This window comes from Eleginops maclovinus, chromosome 12 (assembly GCF_036324505.1).
Source record: "Eleginops maclovinus isolate JMC-PN-2008 ecotype Puerto Natales chromosome 12, JC_Emac_rtc_rv5, whole genome shotgun sequence".
NCBI lineage: Eukaryota > Metazoa > Chordata > Actinopteri > Perciformes > Eleginopidae > Eleginops > Eleginops maclovinus.
Genome location: NC_086360.1, coordinates 22374158 through 22395616, shown reverse-complemented (window position 1 = coordinate 22395616; position 21459 = coordinate 22374158). Strand labels below are relative to the sequence as shown.

At 41.2% G+C, this 21459-nt stretch overlaps 1 protein-coding gene across 2 annotated transcripts; it reads right to left on the bottom strand.

The window, feature by feature from the left end:
* Nucleotides 1-128: 128 nt before the first annotated feature.
* On the bottom strand, nt 129-19992 carry LOC134873662 (transforming acidic coiled-coil-containing protein 1-like). 2 transcript variants are annotated; one of them, XM_063897457.1, is made up of 13 exons: nt 19712-19992; nt 10861-10952; nt 7458-7845; nt 5806-5860; nt 5634-5718; nt 4829-4881; nt 3498-3629; nt 3311-3387; nt 3154-3197; nt 2737-2897; nt 2175-2281; nt 1944-2064; nt 129-1698 (listed from the first exon to the last, which is right to left on the bottom strand). In XM_063897457.1, the coding sequence occupies exons 1-13, from the start codon at nt 19774-19776 to the stop codon at nt 1630-1632; spliced, it is 1449 nt and encodes a 482-aa protein (XP_063753527.1). In that variant the 5' UTR covers nt 19777-19992; the 3' UTR covers nt 129-1629. The 2 variants fall into 2 exon arrangements, with proteins under 2 accessions (XP_063753527.1, XP_063753526.1); XM_063897456.1 differs by lacking the exon at nt 19712-19992 and adding an exon at nt 12530-13035.
* Between the last annotated feature and the right edge of the window lie 1467 nt (nt 19993-21459).

The following is a 21459-nucleotide window of genomic DNA, read 5'->3' as shown; positions in this document are numbered from 1 at the left end:
AAACATAATTGGTGTATCCATCCTTCATCAAGTTACATGAAAAGAACGATCAAAATGTTTTTCTTTACTCTGGTGCCAACCACACCAACAAACTGAGATTACCAGAAGTGAAAAGAAACCAGAATAGCTTGACGTAGAACAAATTATATTTATGTTTATTCAGGCAAATGTACACTGTTAGTCAATGCATCAACACAAGTGTGAGATCCTCTTTCCTAATTTACAATGACAAACAATAATAATTAAAGGAAGAAGCAAAAGTAGCAAAACAATATTTTTCTGACAAACCAGCTGAGAGGTAACATGACATTAGAATTGCACAAATATAAACAGTGGCACATCAGTGGGTTTGTGTCTGGGGTATCGGACGTTACAACGTTTTCCATAGTGATCGAACCCACAGAACTGAGTGTTTGAAACCCATTTACCACTCAGTCAAACCGCTTTTAAGTCATGATTACACAACTAGTTTTACCAGTGATTTGAGAAAACGATTTGCATTATGTGAAAAACAAAGCTCTTAAAATAATCATGCAAAGAAACAGACTTGAGTAACCTGTGCAGAGCTGTAAATACAGGCATGAGCGCTCACATCTTCATCACGCAGAAGCAACGGATTAAACGTCTTACAAAGCTGTCACACACTTCACGGTAGGAGGTAAAGGTGATTAGTGGCAATCAAACACAGTGATGAATCGTGACATATTGCATCGCTTGCTAATCGTATAATCGCTTAAAATATCTTTAATCAAAATATAGTCTCCATGTTTTAATATTTTCCAGTTTTTGAGGACTTCTAACACAGGATAGCTAGCGTACAGTGGTGGAGTTGATTTAGTGTTTTACTCATTATGAAGTTCCTCTTTGTTTATACAATCACCGGTAGGTCTGCTACTGTCAGATTATTATACTTCTTTGTCTATTTAAATGGTCCAGAATCTAAGAAAAGCCAACGTTGTGATTTATTTGCAGCTTTAGATTCACTGACATGTTGTGCAGACTCGTTCTGGATTCAGTATCTCTCCTGAACTAACCAAGGCCTCCGAGGACTTCTGTATGTCCTCAAATAATCATAAATCCTTTCCTCCATTACTTGTGCAGCCTGACTTTGAACCTGAACTCATTCTGCCACGCACAATACCCCTGAGCTTTTTCTCTTTCAGAGTTTATAGCAAAATATACATTTCATGGATTGTTGCTATAATAAAAAAAATCAATCCTCGTCAAAGCCTAATCAAATATACTGTATGCCAAACTGTGACTTCTAAACAACCCCGCCTGCGTGATTTCTCGACGAGTTGCTGGGAGTTTAGCTGTTAATCCGCTGGGAATTAAAAATGAATCACAAGCAGGTTTTTGCTCTCTGGCATGATGGGCAAAGCACAAGATGGCCTCATTTCAGGCAAACAAAACAACGTGACCACATACATACAACACAGTTCCTACTAGAACAATTATTAGCATGTACAGAACAGTCGTGGTTCGGGTCACAAGTAGTGCAATTGTAGTTTACAGGAAGTTACTTTAGACATCTGTACATGAGCAGTCTCTGTGTGGCAGGGCTGGCAGAGGGTATGAAAGGTGCTTCTTCATGCACAGGGCGTCGCTCTGAGGATCGGAGGAACTCACTCAGTCTATTCTTCCCATTTTGGCAATCAGCTCATCGCAGATCTTGGTGAGTTCGTCCATCTCTTGATTCTATGGCAACAAAGGATGACTATGTTAATATATATATACATATTTGTTGTGTATTAGTAAGAGCAATCAATTCAAGCACTTAGAGTAGTGCGACTCATTTGAAGCTAATGAACTCACATTTTATCTCTTCTGAATTTGTTTCCTCATGATTGACTGTACTTTTCGTAAGTTGCGATAGATAAAAGCATCAGCTAAATGTAATGTCATCTAGAATAAATATGTACAAAGAAAAGGACGTCTGTTACCTTCTGCAGCAGAGCTTGTTCCAGAGACTCGTTCTTCATCTGCTCCTTCCTCAAACTAGCCGTCATCGCCATGTTCTCTGAGCTCGCCTTTCCACGCACCTGAGCGATCTCCTCATTGGCCCTGAGAGATTTGAGTGAAATTAAGTAAATTAACAGCATCTCAAACCTGATAACTGTTTGTTAAAACTGGCCTGACAGGAGAATTAGGATTCCTTTTAATCCCATACATACTTGTCTAGTTTCTCCTCAGCATGGACTTTGAGCGTCTGGTATCTCTGCTCCTCCTGCTTGACTCTGGCCAGATACTCCTGAGCACATTTCTTCAGCACCTCCTCATTCTGCACAAGAGAACAACAAACAAGCAACGTGTTATTGCTGCTATAATCCAGCCTCAGATTTGTGGGAATTCTGCTCTAGTTGTTGAAGAACAACAAGGACATATTAGGCTTGTATTCAGGCTCATATGTGTATATTGTGTCTCTACTGTGATATGTTTACATGGTTTTATGGGGGGGCAGTGTGTGGGAGGGAAACTTCCACTGTGACGGAGTAATTACATGCAGAAAAACCTGTATAACAAACTACAGAAGTAGGAAAACCCCAAAAAGCACAATAGGTCCTCTTACAGTAAATGTAAACCTCTGCTGCTGAACAACTGCTTCAAATCCCAGAATACTTTCAATCCTTGTTCTGTGCATAAGCCTCTTACAGCCCTCCAATATATACTACTATCAGCTGAAACCGACTGAACCCCCTTCCACTTATCCGGACATGAACTAGTTCTATGACTTACTTTCTTAAAGCCCTCCAGGGTGCTCTTCAAATTTTCATATCGCCGAAACACGTCAGAGAGAGAGCGCTCCACGGAGTTCAGGTCAGCCATGGCAGACTCTTTCTCCGCCGTCACAGCCTGCAAAGTCTTCTGGGAAATCTGCGTGCTGCGCTGCTCTTCCTCTGTGAAGAGCAAAGAAGAAGTTGTTCTTGTTGAGTGACAAATTAGCATCAAAATAAAGAGAAAATACATGAAATGTTTGCATTGTAGTTGCAGATTTGTCTCTCCTGCGTTGAAACAATGTGGAATAATGGTACCATGTCTGACAATCACAGGACAAGACTCAAGGACACTCTGTGGCACTGGATCATTACAAAGACAGATACATTTACGGTTGTATGGAAAAAAGAGGGTCTGTTTTCTGACATTTCTACTCACCAATCATCTGAGCAATTGTCTTCTCGTATTCTGCAACAATCTTCCTGTAGAAACAAAACACATGAGTTGTTAATTACCATTTTAACAGATTTTTAACGTCAATCACAAGTCAGTCAGGGATGGCGGAGTAAAAATCATGCCTCAAATGTTTCCTCACCTCATCTCGCTGACTTCTTGTTTGCTGTCCTCGTACTTTTTCTTCCAGTCGTTTGCCACTGCCTCTTTAGTGATGATCTGAAAGGAGATAAGGTAAGTGTGCATTTGAGGAAAACACTTAGACGATCCATTCAGGGAAAAACAAACAGGCTGATGACATATTTGACGAGTGTGAAAACAGTGTGTACCTCTTCTCTGATGAGGGTGAGAACGGCCTGTTTTTCTGCCTCACTGATGCAGATGGAATCCAGGACCTGACTTCCTGTTTTCTTCATTTCACCTCCCTCTGCTTTGTTCTTCAGCTTGCATGGGTCCTCGAACTGTTGAAGGAAGGTAGAAGGAAATCTGTTTAATTGCACATCCAGAAGTCTAAAGGGTCAACCCAACTAAACTCTTTTTTAAAATGCTCAACGTTTTCAGGACAAAAACAAAAAGTAGCATAGATTCGATAATTCATAGATTTTTAAGGTTTTATTTTTGCTTAAAATGTTGTCTCTTATTATTTGGAAACAAATTATGCTGTAGGTGCTCACAAATGAAATGAAATCCCTTATCTATAAGTACGTCTTAGCATTTTGAGGCTGCACTATTTCGTCATTCTCTCAAATTTCTTACATTATCATTGTTTACCCTGACCCTTTGCCTTTCAATCAGCTTCCTTAAACATCTCAATCCTTCCTTCTTCTCTTTACTGTCTCTCTCCTGTCTTGTTTTTTTTACTTCCTTGGATTATGACAGCCATATTCTAATCTCATAAATGACAATCTTAATCCACCTGTCAGTTTAGTAGATGAAAATCATGGCAGACATTAAGATCCTCCTGCTGTTGTACAGCACCGTGCGGCCATCTTATCAAACAGACAATCAAACTGCAGCTTAAGATAATAATGCAGGTGCCTCTAAACACAAAACTGGGCGGTCTATTATATTTTATACCCAAACTTTTTTTGCGGTGCACCCCCTTCTACGTCCCAACCGGGTTGACGCACCCCCCCAAAAAACGCAAAAAAACGCAACAAAGCTTATATAAAAAACTTTGTATCCTAGGCTACAGTGAAACGTAGAAGAAGTTTCTATCAAAAACCAATAAATTATAGTTTTTTGATTGAAAATAAAAGGGATTACAAAGGAAATGTTTATTGTTCCTGTTTTTTATTGTAGCCTATGGAAAAATCCCACTTAAAAAACAACACTGTGTAATATTTTTACACCAGACCACCATTACATGTTTCATCTCGCGCACCCCCTGGTGGCAGCACCACACTTTGGGAATCCCTGCTCTAAGGGATGGTAACAGTTAACTCTAAATAACAAGAGTGCTTTACTCCCATCTAATGGTCACTGGTGGCATCTCATTGCTTTTAGTTTTTACATAAGTTACATAAATAAAATATCACATGCATGAGACCAATATGATAATCTATATATAATATATATATACACACACAGTATTCTACATGTGCCTGACGGAGCAGATGCAGGATAAAAACATGAATTATTGATGGCGGTGTTTGCTCACCACAGAGCAGCAGTCTGAGTCCTCTGGCTTTGATGTCACATGGCATTCTTGAGCTGGAAGAAAGCAATACGAATTAGTATCTGGACAGTGCGCCACGTTTTATAATATAGTTCATCCTAATGACCAGCAGGTGGCAGCACATAAATATTACAACCTTTCTCAATGTGTCTCTTACAAGGAGGATAACCACATGTTCACATAAGAATTGCAGAAAAGGATTCAAATGGACTTACATAGGATAAAAATAGGAAGAGGAATGTACTCATGAGCATATTTTATATTTGTATATATTTTATATTTTAGTATGACGGAGCCTAAATGTCTACTCAAAATATTGTTTCTGAATGTTATCAATGCGCTCCATCAAACTCGCTTTGAGAACTGCCTGTTCACTGTAAAAGAAGAACATGATACCTTTAGAAACAATAAAACCACAGGCTACTGCAAGTCATGCCCTACAACATCCGTAACAGATGGTACCTAAAGATGTGTCACCTGTGCACGATCATACAATCACACAGCAAGCACTGTGAGCTGTTGCTCTAACACCTGCACTGATGTTTGTTACAGGTTTCAGTGCACAATGACATGTGACGCTATCGATTGAACGACGAGTGCGTTTGTAACAGATAAGCAGAGATGACCTTCTTCCCGTCCGGTATTGATCGAGTGAAGAATGCTGTCTAAACTTCAACTTCCTGTACAATGGAGTCCGTCACTGCTATCTGACTCTATATTGTATCCGTGTGCCCTGTGATTGGGGCACACATCATACAAATCGATGTTCATTGATCTGGTGACTCACTGCTTTGGTCCTTGTCTGGTTTGACGCTGATCGCCAGCTTCTCCTCGTCTGTGGCGTGGCCTCCATGGTGGTCATCCTTTATCACCTGCAAACATAAACCACACTGAATACATGAAGTGCTCCTGATGCTCATATGACCATGTGAGTGAGATGAGCAGCAGACAGTTCTTACCTGTCCGCTGTATTCCTTTTGCATTGGCTGGCACTGCTTTACTTTACAGGAGTTCCTGAGAATGAAGGTCAAAAACAACCTGAGTGTCAACACTAACCTGATGATAAATCTGCCAGTGTGTACATGTGGGCGGGTGTGAGGACGAGACGAGGAAGCAGGAGACTGAAAGCCTCACAGCCAGGCCTCATTGCTCTGCTGTGAGTGTGCGCTGAGCTCGCATGCTCTGCTTAAAGTGCTGAATTACGCAGAAATAAAAGCAGATCAATGAGAGAGGTTGTTGCCAGATTAAAATAAGAGCAAGAACCTTTGTTCAGAGCGGTAGCGGGAATTACAGGATTTCCGCTTCTACTTTTCTAATTCTACTCCTGCCTAAAATTTAGGTCAGGTTGTTTCCACATCAGCTCGTGAAGCAAGCCTGGCAGTGGACTTGTATTAAGAACAGCAAGAACACACACACCTCTGCACACACAGTTACTCAGTACTTACAACAGAACACAGAGGAAATGGACTTGCTCAGCAGTCCTGATGCCACACAGAGCGAAGGGAAACAGAATGAAACGTTTTGAAGGAAAAGGAAGGAAAGACAAAGGAGAGGACGGGAAAGGGGTTAGGTTAAACAGAAGGTGAGTTCAGGGTTATTATAGTTCACTAAATAAAAGACTAACAACTAGCCAGGTGACTCAACGTAACCAACGTATGATAAAAGTAAGTATTTCCCGGGCTTTGACCCTTAATATCTTCAATGGAAGTTGGTTTTGTTTTGTTCCAATATTATGTGAGCAAAATCCTGGACTTATTGTTCAAGATGAATATCTGTAATACTTTCAGCTGCTCAGCACGAAATGAGTGCAGGCAAACACTCCTATAAAGGATGACCTGACTGTAAATAATGTCAATAAATAAGACTGTATAAACAATATATTGGCTTTTAAGATGTAATCCACTACATATGCAATTCCATCACCCTGTTCCTATACAAGTATTGTTTCTAATGTCAAACAAGCCATTTCCTCAGCCTTACTAAATATGATCAAAACCTCATTGGAATCTCAAAGCACATTGATTTGAAATAAGTACTATTATAAAATCTGATTATAGTTGTGCACAATGGTGAACTCAAATGAGAGACATTAGAAGAAGAAAAAAAGAGAAAAAGAATAAATAGAAATGTGATCAGGATTTTTGATTTGCAGGAACAGGAAAGCACCACCAGAGGGCGTCGTGAGACACTCATCATTCAAATTCAGAGAACATCTCAGAAAACACAAAATATAAAAAATACACTTAAAAACTGCCTCAAACTTTTTTTGTGGAATAATAAAAGCAAGTCCTTCTGAAAACTGAAAAAAAAGTGTAAAAAAAAGGGAACTGAAATCCTCAAATGAAAACATAACTAGAAGCAATAATAAAAACTATAATAACGGTGGTGAGGAATGATTGGATGGGCAGGAGAGACACAGATGCCAAGATAAAATGGGAACACTTCAATCACTTCAGGTTCAGCGTGAACAATAGGAGCATTCATCACTGTTCCCTACAACGGCCATAAAAGAGAGAGCACTGTTTGTTCAGCCTGAAAATCAGTGAGTCAGTTTCAGCCACACACTCACTGAAGAGACCTTTGTGTGTTTTTTATTATGTCTTCTACTCACGTGTTGACTGTGCCGTTGGTCTCGCAGGTCGGATTTGTGTTGGAGTTCATGTTGCCGTTAAGCAAATCAGGGTCCACGCAAATGTCATGACCGGGGATGGAGTTTGGGTCAGACACTGCCGGAGCCGCGTCGTCAACCTCCGAAGGATCGGGTTTGTTTAGCGGGGAGAAGACGGACAGTGATGGGGGCCGGAGGGCTTGAGGCTGGGGGAGATGGACCCCTCCAGGGTTGGGTTTGTTGCTAAGGGTCAGGTTGAGGTTCTGGTCCAAACCAAAGCTGCGGTTGTTGTTGGGTGTGGAGCTGCTGAGGTTGTTCAGCGAATCAACATCCGGGGATGAAACTGGGCCGATCCCCTGGTTGGAGTTGTTGTCCAAAAAGTGGTTTGTAACTGTGAGAAGAGAAAAAAAAAGTAGGTCAGTATGTCACTAGTTTACATACAGTTTATAGAGGGGCCTCTCAAAATAAATATAAGATAAGATGGATCTTTATTGACCCCCATAGAAATAATTCAGGTGCCAAAGCAGCAACAGAATAAGACAGAAACACATATTACACATGGGAATATACACAGGGATAAATATAAAATAATACAAAGTAGAATCATAAGAATCAACATGTATGAATAGAAATAACAAGAAATGAACATGATTTAAACTCTGGCATAATAATAAAACATAATAAGGGAGTATGGCAACAGACATATAATACAGACTTGAGAGGGAAAAGAAGTCAAAAACATCATCAATGATCGAAGGTGAATTCTGACAAGTTTAAACACATGGGTCTTTGTAAATCCTGAGGTACCTCTTTTAAATCAGCAAAGCTCTCCACTTTAAATACAGTGTATCATATTTGTCATGTGTAAATATTGTTGATTTGTTATGATACTCTCTAAATAATTTCTTTAATAGCTTTCCTCTTTTTATTTATTTGCTTTGCTATGTATTCTTCTTTCCATGTATTTGAATGCACCACATATACCAAAGCAAATTCCTCATATGTGTAAACCTACTTGGCAACAAAACCTATTCTGATTCTGATTTCAGTTTTTTTTTAAAGTTGTTCACAGATGTTAACACCAAAGGTCAACAACGTAAGTTATAAGTTTAGGGCAACACCAAACTAAAGAGCTATAGGAGGAACCATTGAAACTAATTGCTACTGAGAAACTGTTGTCAGTAAGGTAGAAGGACATACTCTAACATACTTTCTCCCTCCGGTGGCTGCCTAATGATGGTATCTTTCATCAGGGTATTTCATCTTGAAATGATGGCTTCTCGTTCTCCTGTTAGAACATTTAGTATGGCTGCTGACTTCCTCTCAGAGCGCTTCACATCCTGTGAGCTCCTCACACAACCCGTTAACAGTTAGCTAACGACCACAGCAGCAGGCTGGTCTCTGTTGAGTCACACTGCTGCTGAAACACAGGACTCTCTGTTACTGAAAGATACTCCCATTCGCACTGTAAAAACTCACCGAAGTACACACAATAATACAACGGAAATAACTCCCCTATATTCTCCTGTGTTTCTCCCTCAAGTGGCAAACAACTTGAATGAAGTTATTGTGGTCCTCCTCTGATGGCTAACAGCTTCTCACATCGTTTGTCAAGACCAAGGGCGTCATGACTGTGGCCTATTACATCATACATTCAATATTGCACGTTTATGTAAGCTTCTGCTCAAAATCTGGGTACTTTCAGACACACACACCCTTCAGAGAGGGTCAAATATGGAACCACACCCAGTCCTGCAGAGTACACAGCACCAAGTGGCCTAGCAACAAAGACAACATCAGGCTTTAGTGCAGTTTCATAACTCTGTGAAAAAGAGGAAAAAGAGGGAGAGGGAAGTAAGAGAGAGGCAGTATAAGTAGTCAAATGGCTGTCTAGGGTTTCAGCTGCACCCTGGAGCTACAGTACATACAGTTTGATTGTATCCTGTGGTTGGTCATGAATCAACGGTAATTCCCCGCTGAGATGTTAGAGTCTAATTAAAGTCAACGAGAATATCACTTTCTCAAGTCAATCTTTTATTTATGAATCCAACCCCAGACTTTGTTCAGAGCATGAAAGGGGGACTATTATTGTCTGCGAACTAGACTTAATAATGAACACATTAATCTCTCTGTTATCTAGCACAGCGTCCCATGTGCTCAGTCAAAACATGCCGTATATCAACCAGCTGATCCATCCTAAACATGCAGACTGATTTAATTCTGATACATGTACCCTTCATGTTAAAATCACTTTAAGGATAAGTGATGGAGGAGGAGAAACACATTCAGTAAATGTAATATATATAGCTTTTTGCACTGACGATCCAGATATCTATTACCATGGTGATGTGTGCTACTTGTTTTGTGTGGGTGAAAGCAGGGCAGTGGGAGGGGAGGGTGAAGAGGGGGATTAGACAGTAGCTTTGAGCAAACTGGATCCATCTACTTCCCATTTATCAGCCGATTTATCAGTGTGTGGAAACCGGTTAAAGGCTTAGTTACCTTTATTTTTCATAAACAATATCTGGATGAAGAGATCTTTCTGATCAGCAAAAGCAGTTATGTTGCAAACATAAACAAGGAACCACATAGTGACAAAAAATGAACGTTGCACATTGCGTAAGCGCCACTTAGTCTCTACATTTTTGCAATTTTTGCAGTTTACACAAAAAACCTTACCTGAATGTTTATGCCAAGCAACTCAAAAACTAGTTACACTATCTACATCATCAGGTTTGTACGACACCACCGTAGGGTTTGAGTGTTGGAAAGTAAGGAACATATTTTTGTTTGTAATTTGCGCATAAAAGCTTTCTTGCCATGACAGAAAGACATTAAGAGGCTGAGGCAAGAAATCACTTCCAACCTGGTGATGATTTTCTGTCCATGTGCAAAAAGGTATTGAACTAATAAGTAGTAATAATTACCGCTAATGCTCATTTTAAATTCAGCAGGCTTTGTTTCCACAGTAGCATTTTTGTTCCTAAGCTACCAAAGCATCAGTCGTGCTGTCCCTAATGCCATTTGAACATTTTGAAAAAGGGCCTTTGTGTATTTTTAACCTTGGGAATACAATATTTTTTTTAATCAAACCTTGAGATCATATGAATTGATATTGAAAATGCTTGAACTGAAACATTAAAGAATTATAGGCTGATTAATTTAGATGTTACTGTGTTATGTAATAATTCAACTTTCCTTACATTGCTCCTTAGAAATTTGAGTTCCCTTTGCTTGAGTTTTGGTTATTTTCAATGTCGGCGCCCTACGTCTCTAGCTTTAATGATGTTTTTTTCTTAATACAAAAACCCTAAAAGCTTGCTAGCCACCCCTACCAGAGAATATCTGAAGTTATAGTCCAGGTGTCACAGAGGTTGACCCGTATAAGAGCCCTGGGTCGTCTCACCTGTGTGGTTGGAGTTGTCCAGTTGGCTCAGGTGCTTCACAACACCAGGAGACTCTGCGTCTGGCGTCCCAAAAGTCCCCTCTGAGTCTGAACTGTGGAGAGAAAGAGAACGGAAAAAAAAACATCTGTCACAATAATGGAAAGCTAGAGACAGAAATATTTTAAGTGACGGCAGGAGAGAGTGCTGGGAAATAATCTGGGACTATATATGAAGACTCCAGTTTAAATTGTGCTGGAACCAACCAATCTGATCCATAAAAACATGATGAACTTATCTCAAGAAGTGACTTAGAGCATGTGATAACAACACGTCACATTGCCTTAAAGCTATAAGAACAGCAGGCCACTGTCTTTGAGGACAATGAGGCATTGACAATGATGATCAGTTATATACAATAATAAAAGAGGATTGTTTGTGCGTGTGAGATTATATCTAACCAAAAAACATTGTCTTTCTAATGTCAATCTCCTGTTTTCCTTGAGTGACACAAAAACAATAGATTTCAGGTTTCAAAGAAGCTCGAAATAAACAAGGATTTAATTTTAAAGGAAGTCGGAGGAAGGGAGAGAGGAGGAAGCGAAGTTCTAGAAGGCCACCTGCATCCTTTGTCCCTCAATAAGGACACACTGTGTCCCACTAGACACACACACACACACACACACAATCACAGAGTCCTTTGGTCTGCTGTGTCAGCTGCCTAGCCACCCAGCCCAAATTTATTTCCAAACTGCGGAGAGACAAAAAGGAAAGGAGAGACAGGGAGAGTGAGAGTTTATGTGTGTGTGTGTGTGTGTGTGTGTGTGTGTGTGTGTGTGTACCCGTACTTAGCTACTTGAACACATCAAAACGTCGGCCCTTTAATGAAAAACAGCCCCAGAAGGAACAAAGCTCTCAGTGCCAAAACCCAGACACACTCCATCTTTCTGATACCAGTTCACACATTCACACACTCTGGAGCCAGAGTTAATCCTAATATACATAACCAACCCCCCACCCTGCAGACACACACATTGAATCACATCCCAGTGATGGCCCCAATGATGGCCCCAGCGGCTGCAATCTTGGATGGTTACTTAGAAACTAGAAAAGGAGAGAAACCAAATCAAAAGCTTTGGAAACTGTGGCTTTTTCTCTCCCCTTCCCCCAACTTTCAGCAACTGTTCCCCGACTGCCACACACACAGGCAAACTCACACACATACGCACACAAAAACCAGCCTACATAGTCATATCCTTAGCATTTGGTGCCTCATAAAGAAACCGGATGGAGCGCACAGAGCAGAGACTCGTAAGTGAGTATTTTAGTCGTCTGTTTTTAGCCAGTGACAGTTTGAGCCAGCCACAGCATAGGAAGGAATCAGGATTATACCACAACAACAGTCTGTGTGTGTGTGTGTGTGTTGCTCTCTTTGTGTGTATTATCCACCACCTGTCAGTGTGACTCAGGGGTTTCTGCATCACACAAACACAAGATAAACCTATTGCTTTTTAATCTGAGGCAAATACAAAGAATGACTCTTTCCGTTCCAGATGCTCTCTTTGTTATTTCTTTAACTGAAACCTAACTACAAACCAACTCTCTCCTCTCCCTCCCTCTCTCTCTTATTCTCTGTTTCTCTTTCTCCTTCACACACACACACACAAAAACATTTTGGCCTAGCCCTCTTACTTGTCCTCCTCTCCATCCTTGGATGTGGGTTGCCCCTCTTCTCCTGCTACTCCAGTCACTGCTGACCATGTCCATTTGGCCCACTGGACCGGAGACAACCAGGACATCCCTGCACCACGTCAGGTCCAAAACCTGCTGCTACCTCCGAGACTAAATAGTAAGCTTCCTCTTCTTCTGGGTAGATTGTCACGGTTGTCAACCAGGTGATCTTCCACAGTCCTCTGTGTTCCCCCTGTACTGTCAGCTGCTCTGTTTTCTCGCTCACTTCCTCCTATGTGTCGCGGCTGAGTGTTCTCATCCTGCTCTTCTGTGTTGTTGACGATCGCGAGAGAGGAACGTGTCTCACGCTGCTGCTGCTGTTTCTGTTTTGCTCCCCACAGCACTGACTCACACGGTGCAGATTACTGGAGCATCAGTAGTCACTCCTCTCTCTCTCTCCCCTCCCCTCTCCCTCTCTGTCTGGGTGGACGATCAGCTGGTTGACAGACATCGGCTCGCCCTGCTCCTGTGTGTTTGCTATAACTCGCTCTCTCTCACTCTCAGGAGTTTGCCTCCCCCTCTGCTCGTTTCTTTGAGGGTTTGCCAATTGTGGGGGAGGGGGGGGGGGGGAGAGGCAATGCTTCCTGTTTTAAGAGGCAAAGCAGCGTCTGGCTACTCCAGGACAAACAGACTGCCAGACGTTTATGTCTTTATCGAAGAGGAGATGAAAAGTAGAGCAACTAATCGACTGAAAGAAAAAGAATGACAAACTACTTTAGTATTCTTGTAGGTTATTTTTCATGCAAAAATGGCAGAATATGCAGTTTCTAGCCTCTTAAATGTGGAGATTTCCTGCTTTTTCTCAGTTTTTCATCTCATGAACTGAATAAATGAACAATCATTTTGAGACATCATCTTGGGAGACTAAGGTTTTTCACAATTTTATTTTATTTTATTGACCAAAATATTAGCTTTAGCAAGTAACCAGCCAAATATAGGGTTCACTTTATGTTTGAAAAGATGAAAGGAGATGGATTTTGACTGAATATAAACTCATAGTGTATCAGAAACTCATAACAGTGTCATATCCAACCTCTCAAACAAAGCCCAGCTCACAGAAAGTACACCCTCTCTAATTCCCTTAAACAATATAAGCCCAAACCAAGCTTGCTGACGTGGAGGACCACAAAGGGTTTGAAAGGTAATGCGAGTTGTTAATGGTTTGTTTACTTGGCAGTGCTCAGCAGAGACCATGCATCTTTGTCATTGTGACACAAATATTTGCAGAAAAACTAATGACTGTTTCTCTGGATGAACAAAGGGGGGAAAACAGCTACAGAGATTCAAAGATACTTTGAATAACGACTCAGAATGTGCTTTGCATAAATACTTAAAAGGTACAACTGTGACCGAACCCACAGAGGATCTATTGTTCCCTGAAAACATCCAGTTCAGACAGCAGAGGAATCAATACAGCAAACCTAGATTCAACAGCGACTGACAGGAAAGTCATTTGGATTAAATCTCTCATCGCTGCTCACACACTTTGACCCACACATGTGCTTCTGAGGCTGTTCAGGGAGGGCTTACATAACCAAGGCTTTCACATGTAACATCTCTCTCTCTTTCCCCCCCCACACACACACACCACACACACACATCTAGGCCAGATCAGATGAGTTCTTTCGTAAAACATGGACCATGACTAATCTAATAAAGGGAGGATGATTCAGCCACTGTGAAAAAGCTGAACAGGGATAGAAAAGGAAAGCAGCAAGGATGTTGTTTTTTATTTGCACTTTTAAGCTTCCTTCCTGCTGTAAACTGTTCAGATGCGGAAAAAACGAAGGGAGTAAAACAGGCAGAAGCTCTGTCACAGACGACACTGAGCTGGTCCACAGAGACAGGCAGATGAATACGTGTCCACTCAAAAATAATGTCACACACTGCTGAACACAGATAAAGATGCTCTGTGATAGCTGTACTGAAAAGAGGAGCAAATTAGAGGCACGCCAGATGGAAAACAGCATTAATTAAAAGTGAGAGACGCAGAGATAAAAGGGATACCAATTTAAAGTGAGGTTTTGGACAGGGCCGCAACCTGAAATGCTCTCCTGTTTTTCGTAAACATTCCTGACATTGTGTCCTTTCTCTTCTTTGTCGCCCTATCTGTCAGTAAGTAAGGCCAAGAGGACAAACCTGTCTGTCTTGCTTTGGACAGAGAAAGCTAACAAACCCCCTCGAGCATAAAGAGACACCCTATGTTGTTGTAGCTGTTCTCTGCAACAACGTCGAGTTGTGCCTTTGGACATGCAATGCCACACAGAAAACACACTTTTCTCTGCAGTACAGACAGAGACAACAAGCAGAAGTGGACAGAGTATATCTTTGATTCTTTCCCTGGCAGAGACAAGGACAGAGAAAAAGGAAAACAGAGGGAAGGGGAAGAATCAGCTCTTATGTAATACCTTGAAACCACAAATAGCACACAGTGAGACAGTGGCAAACCCACACATACAACCATATGAAGAGCTGCCATTTCAGCCCAGTGTTAGACATATAACACCACACACACACACACACACACACACACACACACCAACCAAACCCCCATCCAGCAAGAATGCCCATCCTTAATCATCAATTAGGTTTTGACTGATAGCAGCATGTGTGGTTATGAGCTAAGAATACATCAGCTATGATAAACATGCCTGTCAGCCACAACAGAGGTGATGTTATAAAGCACGTGATAGCTGTGTGTGTGTGCAGTATGTACACACAGAGGGGGAATTACAGAAGCTTCTCAACTTTCGCACGCTGTTTATCTCCACCCTCAATTCCCATCGATGTTGATGGAAGGTCACCAATCTTACATTTCATACAGCTCCACCATCAGGTCAACAGTTCCCCAGACAATGAATGTGGTTGCCAGCAGGGTATCTTCAAAATAATTGGGTCTGCATTACATTTTCTGTGGTTATTTTGAGACTAGCAGATCCCTGGTCTTTCCTCTAGCGCCACTGTCAGGAAAACGTGTCTATAAAAATGATGGCCTATAATGGGTGGATTTTTGTGGATAACTCTGCATGTTTCGAGCCATTTTGATTTTTAACGTCCTCACAGTAGCCCAATCCTGAAGATAAATTATAGATTAGTATACCCAGTACTGCTACGGATAATAGAGTTGTCAGTGTGTTGTGTCCAACGTTGTCTTAATGCAGCATAATTGCAGCTTTCATTCTTTTTAATATGAGACTTGGGCACTAACCCTGTTTTTTAAATTACAAGTTGCATTAAAAGAAATGTCAAAGCAAGGCCTTTAAATATATTTACTTTGATCAACATTTACACGGCACACATGGCAAACAGCATAATAAACATGTCAGGGTCGGGGTTTATATTGCCTCCTGGTCATGTACTCAAACAGCTGGTAAGTTAGCATAACTACCCCAGCTACAGAGGTTGTTAGAGATGTCGTCAAAACAAACAACAGCTTTCTTCTCTCTATATTCTACATATCTTGAGGTATTTCTGCCTGTGTCGAATATGTTTTTGAGCATTTAAAGCAGGGGTGTGCAAACTTTTTTCACAGAGGGTCACATTCAGAAAAATATACGGAGAGCTGGGCCCCTTATAGAGGTGAATATTGTCTCAAAAGTTAAGTTATAAGTTAGCAAAACAAATCAAATGTAGGTGAATAATGCGCGATACTTGAAAACGCTTTCAGAAAATAACTGCCTACATCCCATCCGTCTTTAGGGGTTCATTTATTTTGTTGGCAGCTCATTCCTTAAAACAGAAGTGTCAGATTGCTGATAATAAGAGTAAATATGAAGGTTCAATTTCAAGCTCGTTATAGAAATAAGTTATTGGGGATTTTTTATCAACAAGATTTGTTAGAAAATGTTTTACATTTTAAATTACTAAATTTATTAGAAAATTGGGCTCATTAATATATGTTAACATATATATTTGAGAACTCAAATATAAGACAAGCAGAAGTTTAATTTGTGGGCCATATTGCATTATACTTTTAGAATTTGCAGAGGGCCGATTCAAAATGGCATTTGGCCCCCGGGCCGTAGATTGGAAAGATGTGTAAGATTACGTTTATTTTTCTCATGCTCAGCCTTGACTAAGAGACAACCTGCAAGATGAGGGTTTTTCGTAAATTTGGTACCATAGTTACCTTGAGGAATAAACTAACTAACAATAAAATAGTCCATAGTGGCTTCTTTCATTTTGCATTCAGTACAGAGTACAAGCTCAAAAGCATCTACAGAAGATTTGAGGTTGAGTCAACTGTGACATTATTGTTTGGTTTCAATAGAAAGAGACACACAGGTTATTTATAGTAAAAAGAAGTTGTGGTGGATAATGTTCATGCACTGCTGAGACCAAGCAGTCCGCCATGTATAAATATGTGGCTCTCTGTACATCTGTGCATGTAAGGGATACAAGTAAGGGCAGCAGGAATATCTATGTGTGACCACATGTGAACTGTATGCAATGCGTTCATAAGTATGTCGCTCCTGGGATGGACAAACTTGCTGACAGTCTATCTGTATGTCTATCATTCTGCCTATTTGTCCGTGTAATGAGTCACCACGACTCTACAATAATACTGCTGGGTCATACTTGATGGCTTGTTTAGTGATTTGGCTCCATCTATTGGTCATGAGTGGACTATCATCCGGTTTTCTTATATAAATACCATAAAATAACAAAACAGCAGCAGCATTGAAATCATCCACCCCTTCAGGGACTCAATGTCAGGATGAAAGAGCAGAGAAGACACAAGGAAATGAAGGAAGAATAGCCGTGAGTGAGAAAGAAAGGGAGACATAAAACTGGTCTGACGTCACCTCTGGGAGTTGTCAGGATCTCTGGTTTCATCATTGCAACCGTTTGGGAAATGGTCACTAGTGTATTACAGGAAAACATGCGTATCACACAGAGAGAGAGAAAGTAGCACGGTGCTGATGATATTCACTTTATATCTTTTGCTTGTTCTATAATTTCATTCAGAATTGAGTAGAAATTTGACAGAGAGATGCTTTAAAGTATCTAATATTCTACTGTTTTTACATCTTTGGTATCTTGGAAATTTTAATAAGGAAGACCCAATTAGCTGCAATCAGAGCAGAAAACTATCATGGGGTGAACAGAGTGAGACTGAATGAGGTCGATGCACTCACCGTGCTACATTACACAGGAATATCTAAACTGATGGAGGCATGATGAAACAAAAGAGGAGAAAGAATGAGGGAACAAGGGAAAAAGAGAGAGGAGGGGTTTTCCCCAGAAGAGTCACGTACAGGCACCAACTGAGCCATTGTTCCCGACTACAACAGACACACAAGAGCACACAATTCCCAGACAAAAAGTGCATGAACAATGTGCACACATGCACGCACACGGCCGGGAGGTAACACACCCCTTACTGTTTTACTTTATGATGTTTCCGTTGCTTTTTTATGACTGCCAAATCCATTTAAACTACATTTAAATCCCTTCAAGAGGTATAATGTGTATTACTTAAGGGGTTGTAGCTGCAGAAATAGTTACTAATAAGAACAATGTTTTCATCTGTGGGTACATTGTGTTGTCTCGTGAGAATGAGCTCTTCATATTTTAGTAATGAGTCCCTTTAAAATGCACAGTGGTATATCTACAGAATATATAAGAATTTGGTTCAATTTAGGGGTTTTACCTATTAATGTAAACATTATTGTGCCATGAGTTTCACTTTCATGCTGGCACGCCTAGTCAGCATAGGCTTATGCATTATTAAAGTGTACATCTTCACAGTTTGCGTCTTCATGTATTCATAATGACTGTGTCTCTCAGAAGATCATCAAAGTTGTTCAGCCTACACTGGCCTGAATTCATTACATTGCAGGAATAAATGAGCTCCAAATTCAAGTCAGCTCTTCCCAAATGAGGGACGGTCTGGGTTTGGGAGAACAGGAAGTCTACTGTACATCAAAGACTGCTCCAGTTAGGACCTAAAAACGGATGATTAAGGCAACTAAAATTAGAAAACTGAGTTCCCACGGCACTGGTTAGCTTCCCGATTTTCCCACAAGAAGGACCCCAACCCCCATCGGCCCTAATAATAACACAGATCCAGAAGATTACAGTATGCTTTGGTGATCAGGGAGATTTAAAAAAACACTAAAATAACAACGATCATTGCTTTGTGATCTCTGACATCCTTGCCTTATTGTCACTGGCTGTGATTTCCTGCCGTATCCAAAACAAAATCTGCTTCAGTACACGGCGGCACTGCTTATGATGTTTACAACCAATGTTCTCATGACTTGAATCACTGAGTGAACACAGAGACATTTAACAATAGGCCGGCTGAAATTTGCCTCTGAATTTACGAGAGAAGGTGTTCCGCTACAAGGGGCTTAGAGAAGCTTTAAAAATATAAAGCATCACTGGGATCAGCTGAGGGGGACAAGTGAAAGGACTCAGTCTCTACTACAAAAGATTAAAGGAAAAGAAGATGGAGCATGGCGGTAAAGTGCTTTTAAGCTCTGACAAATGCCTCAGCAACAGCATCTTCATTTTGACAAGATGAAAGGCTCCAGTCAGCTGCAGTTCATAAAGCACTTTTCATACAGCATGTCCGCACAGACAGAAATAACCACTAGTATGATTAAAACACCACTTTAGAATTAAGGTCACCGCTGCAAAATTAATAACCAGCTGTACCATTATCTCATCTACAGTTGTCACTACAAAAGAACACACTTAGATTTGGCTTGGCATTCATTTCAGGATCATGATACTCATTACATCAGCCTCTCTGCTAATCTCACCAGCTGTAAAACTCTGCCTCTTCCCCCTATTTCCTTAGATTTGAATAACCAAAATAGCACGCCATGATAGGTTGTGTGCAGAGTAGTCTGATGGGATGGTTTGCTTTCAGTCCAGCAGGGAAAGCCCTGGCTCTGAAGGAAGCATCAAGGTGTGAGCATTGCCCTTCAACCCCTTATCTCACACTTCCGCTTCCACTATCCGATACAGAAGTGTTTAGTTCATACATTATACACAGTCTATGGTCCATACACACAAGACAACACAAGTACCAAAGGGCACTATTGATCTACTCTCAAGTGCACCCACTCTGTGCAAGTTTCCTTTTCCCCATCAAGAACTTGTCCACACAAACAATGAAGCATCTCATCTTACATGCTGCTCTTCTTCCGAGGAGAGCTGACGGAGCCCTTCCTGTTTTGGCTGAGCGATCCCCCCATGGCAACAGCCACCGAGTCTGTGTTTGTTTCAGGTTTCTCAAAGATGCTGCGTACGTCCCTTTTTTCTCCTCCAAAAGGTTCACCTCTGCCTCTCCTCCAGACAGCCTGGCTCAATGTCAGAGCCACACAAAGCGCTGCTTCTCATGGCTGACTTTTCATTATTTAGCCTCTCCTCCTATCTGCGTCCTCTGTTGATGCTGTACAGTCAATACACTCAGGAGTACCACTGATCACACATAAATGGTTGAGAGTCCCGCCTCCTTGCTTTGCTTCTCCACACCCTCCGATTTATCTCTCTCACTCTCTCTCACACTCACACACACACACACACACACACACACACACACACACACACACACACACTTGTCAGGCAGTATCCTTTAGAAGGAGAAAGACAGAGAGGTGGTGTTTGTGTGACGGGGGTTGTTTAAAGCACACTAAGTCCAAGGACTTGGAGGGGGTGGATGGAGATGGAGATGGAGTGTGTGTGTGTGTGTGTGTGTGTGTGTGTGTGTGTGTGTGTGTGTGTGTGTGTGTGTGTGTGTGTGTGTGTGTGTGTGTGTGTGTGTGTGTGTGTGTTGTGGTGCTGAGGGTATTGTTCAAGCGTGAAAGAGTGTCTTCTATTGTTAGTCAGCTGAATACCAGATCTCAGATCCAGGGGGTGGGATGGAAGATGATGGAGGGAGAGAAGGCGGCATAAAACACAGCCCCACTTGTTGTGCCACATTCCCGCTACCTGCTGTGACCCCATACCCACCAGTGCAGCCCCTTTGAGTTTTAGCATGACAATACACACACACACACACACACACACACACACACACACACACACACACACACACACACACACACACACACACACACACACACACACACACACACACACACACACACACACACACACACAGTACTCAAAGCTAGGCCTAATTGCATTCATTTAATATGAAAATCAGTCCAATTTGACCTCTTACCCCCTTACAAAAATGTAAACAATTCAAAATCAGAGTTAGAGTTGACTAAATGCTTCCAGTATTTCTCAAACACTAAAGTAGTTTCATTTAAAATGGATAGGGCTAGTTAGTCATTTTTTTACCCAACAGTGAGGGTCAATACAGCAATGACTCGTAATGGTTAAATTAGGAAATCATACCTCCTGATTCCAGCTTGTCCCATCCTGTTAGTCTCTCAGGAAAAAATGTAAATGGCTAAAACCCTCTGGTGGCTCAGGCAGTGGTGCAAAGGACAGGCCCGCCTTGGAGAATAACTGAGAGGCTTTAGTGCATAACTTTCTCCCACTGAGATAAATCACATGAGGCTCACTACGGAGGTCCCTTCCTCTTGAATGGCTTGCATCACAAACAACGCTCTAAGGAGCATTTAGCAAATGGCTTGCATCACAAACAACGCACAAAGAGCATTTAGCACATGTAGCTTGGTATTTACTATGACTTAAGGTATGAATACGTTTCTCTAGTAAGTCAGACACTATCAGACACTTGAGCCATGCTCTGACCACTTGAAAGCTTAAAGTCATTAGCGCTGCAAAGTACGACTTAATGCCAGACTGGGCAGATAAAACAACGTGAATAAGCATACAATGTAGCCATTAGCTCTGAGTAATATCAATAAAACAAAGGCAAACAACAACAAGAAGAGTTTAACTTGCCTTTTGATTGTTGTTGC

Bases quoted from the DNA above. Each gene is read 5' to 3' on its own strand.
- LOC134873662 (XM_063897456.1), bottom strand. From the start codon at position 12,636: ATGTCCTGGTTGTCTCCGGTCCAGTGGGCCAAATGGACATGGTCAGCA. The intron at 10,953-12,529 runs GTAAGAGGGCTA...TTCTCTCCACAG, and splicing joins AAGGATGGAGAGGAGGACAA to TTCAGACTCAGAGGGGACTT. The intron at 2,282-2,736 runs GTAAGTCATAGA...TCTCTTGTGCAG, and splicing joins CCCTGGAGGGCTTTAAGAAA to AATGAGGAGGTGCTGAAGAA.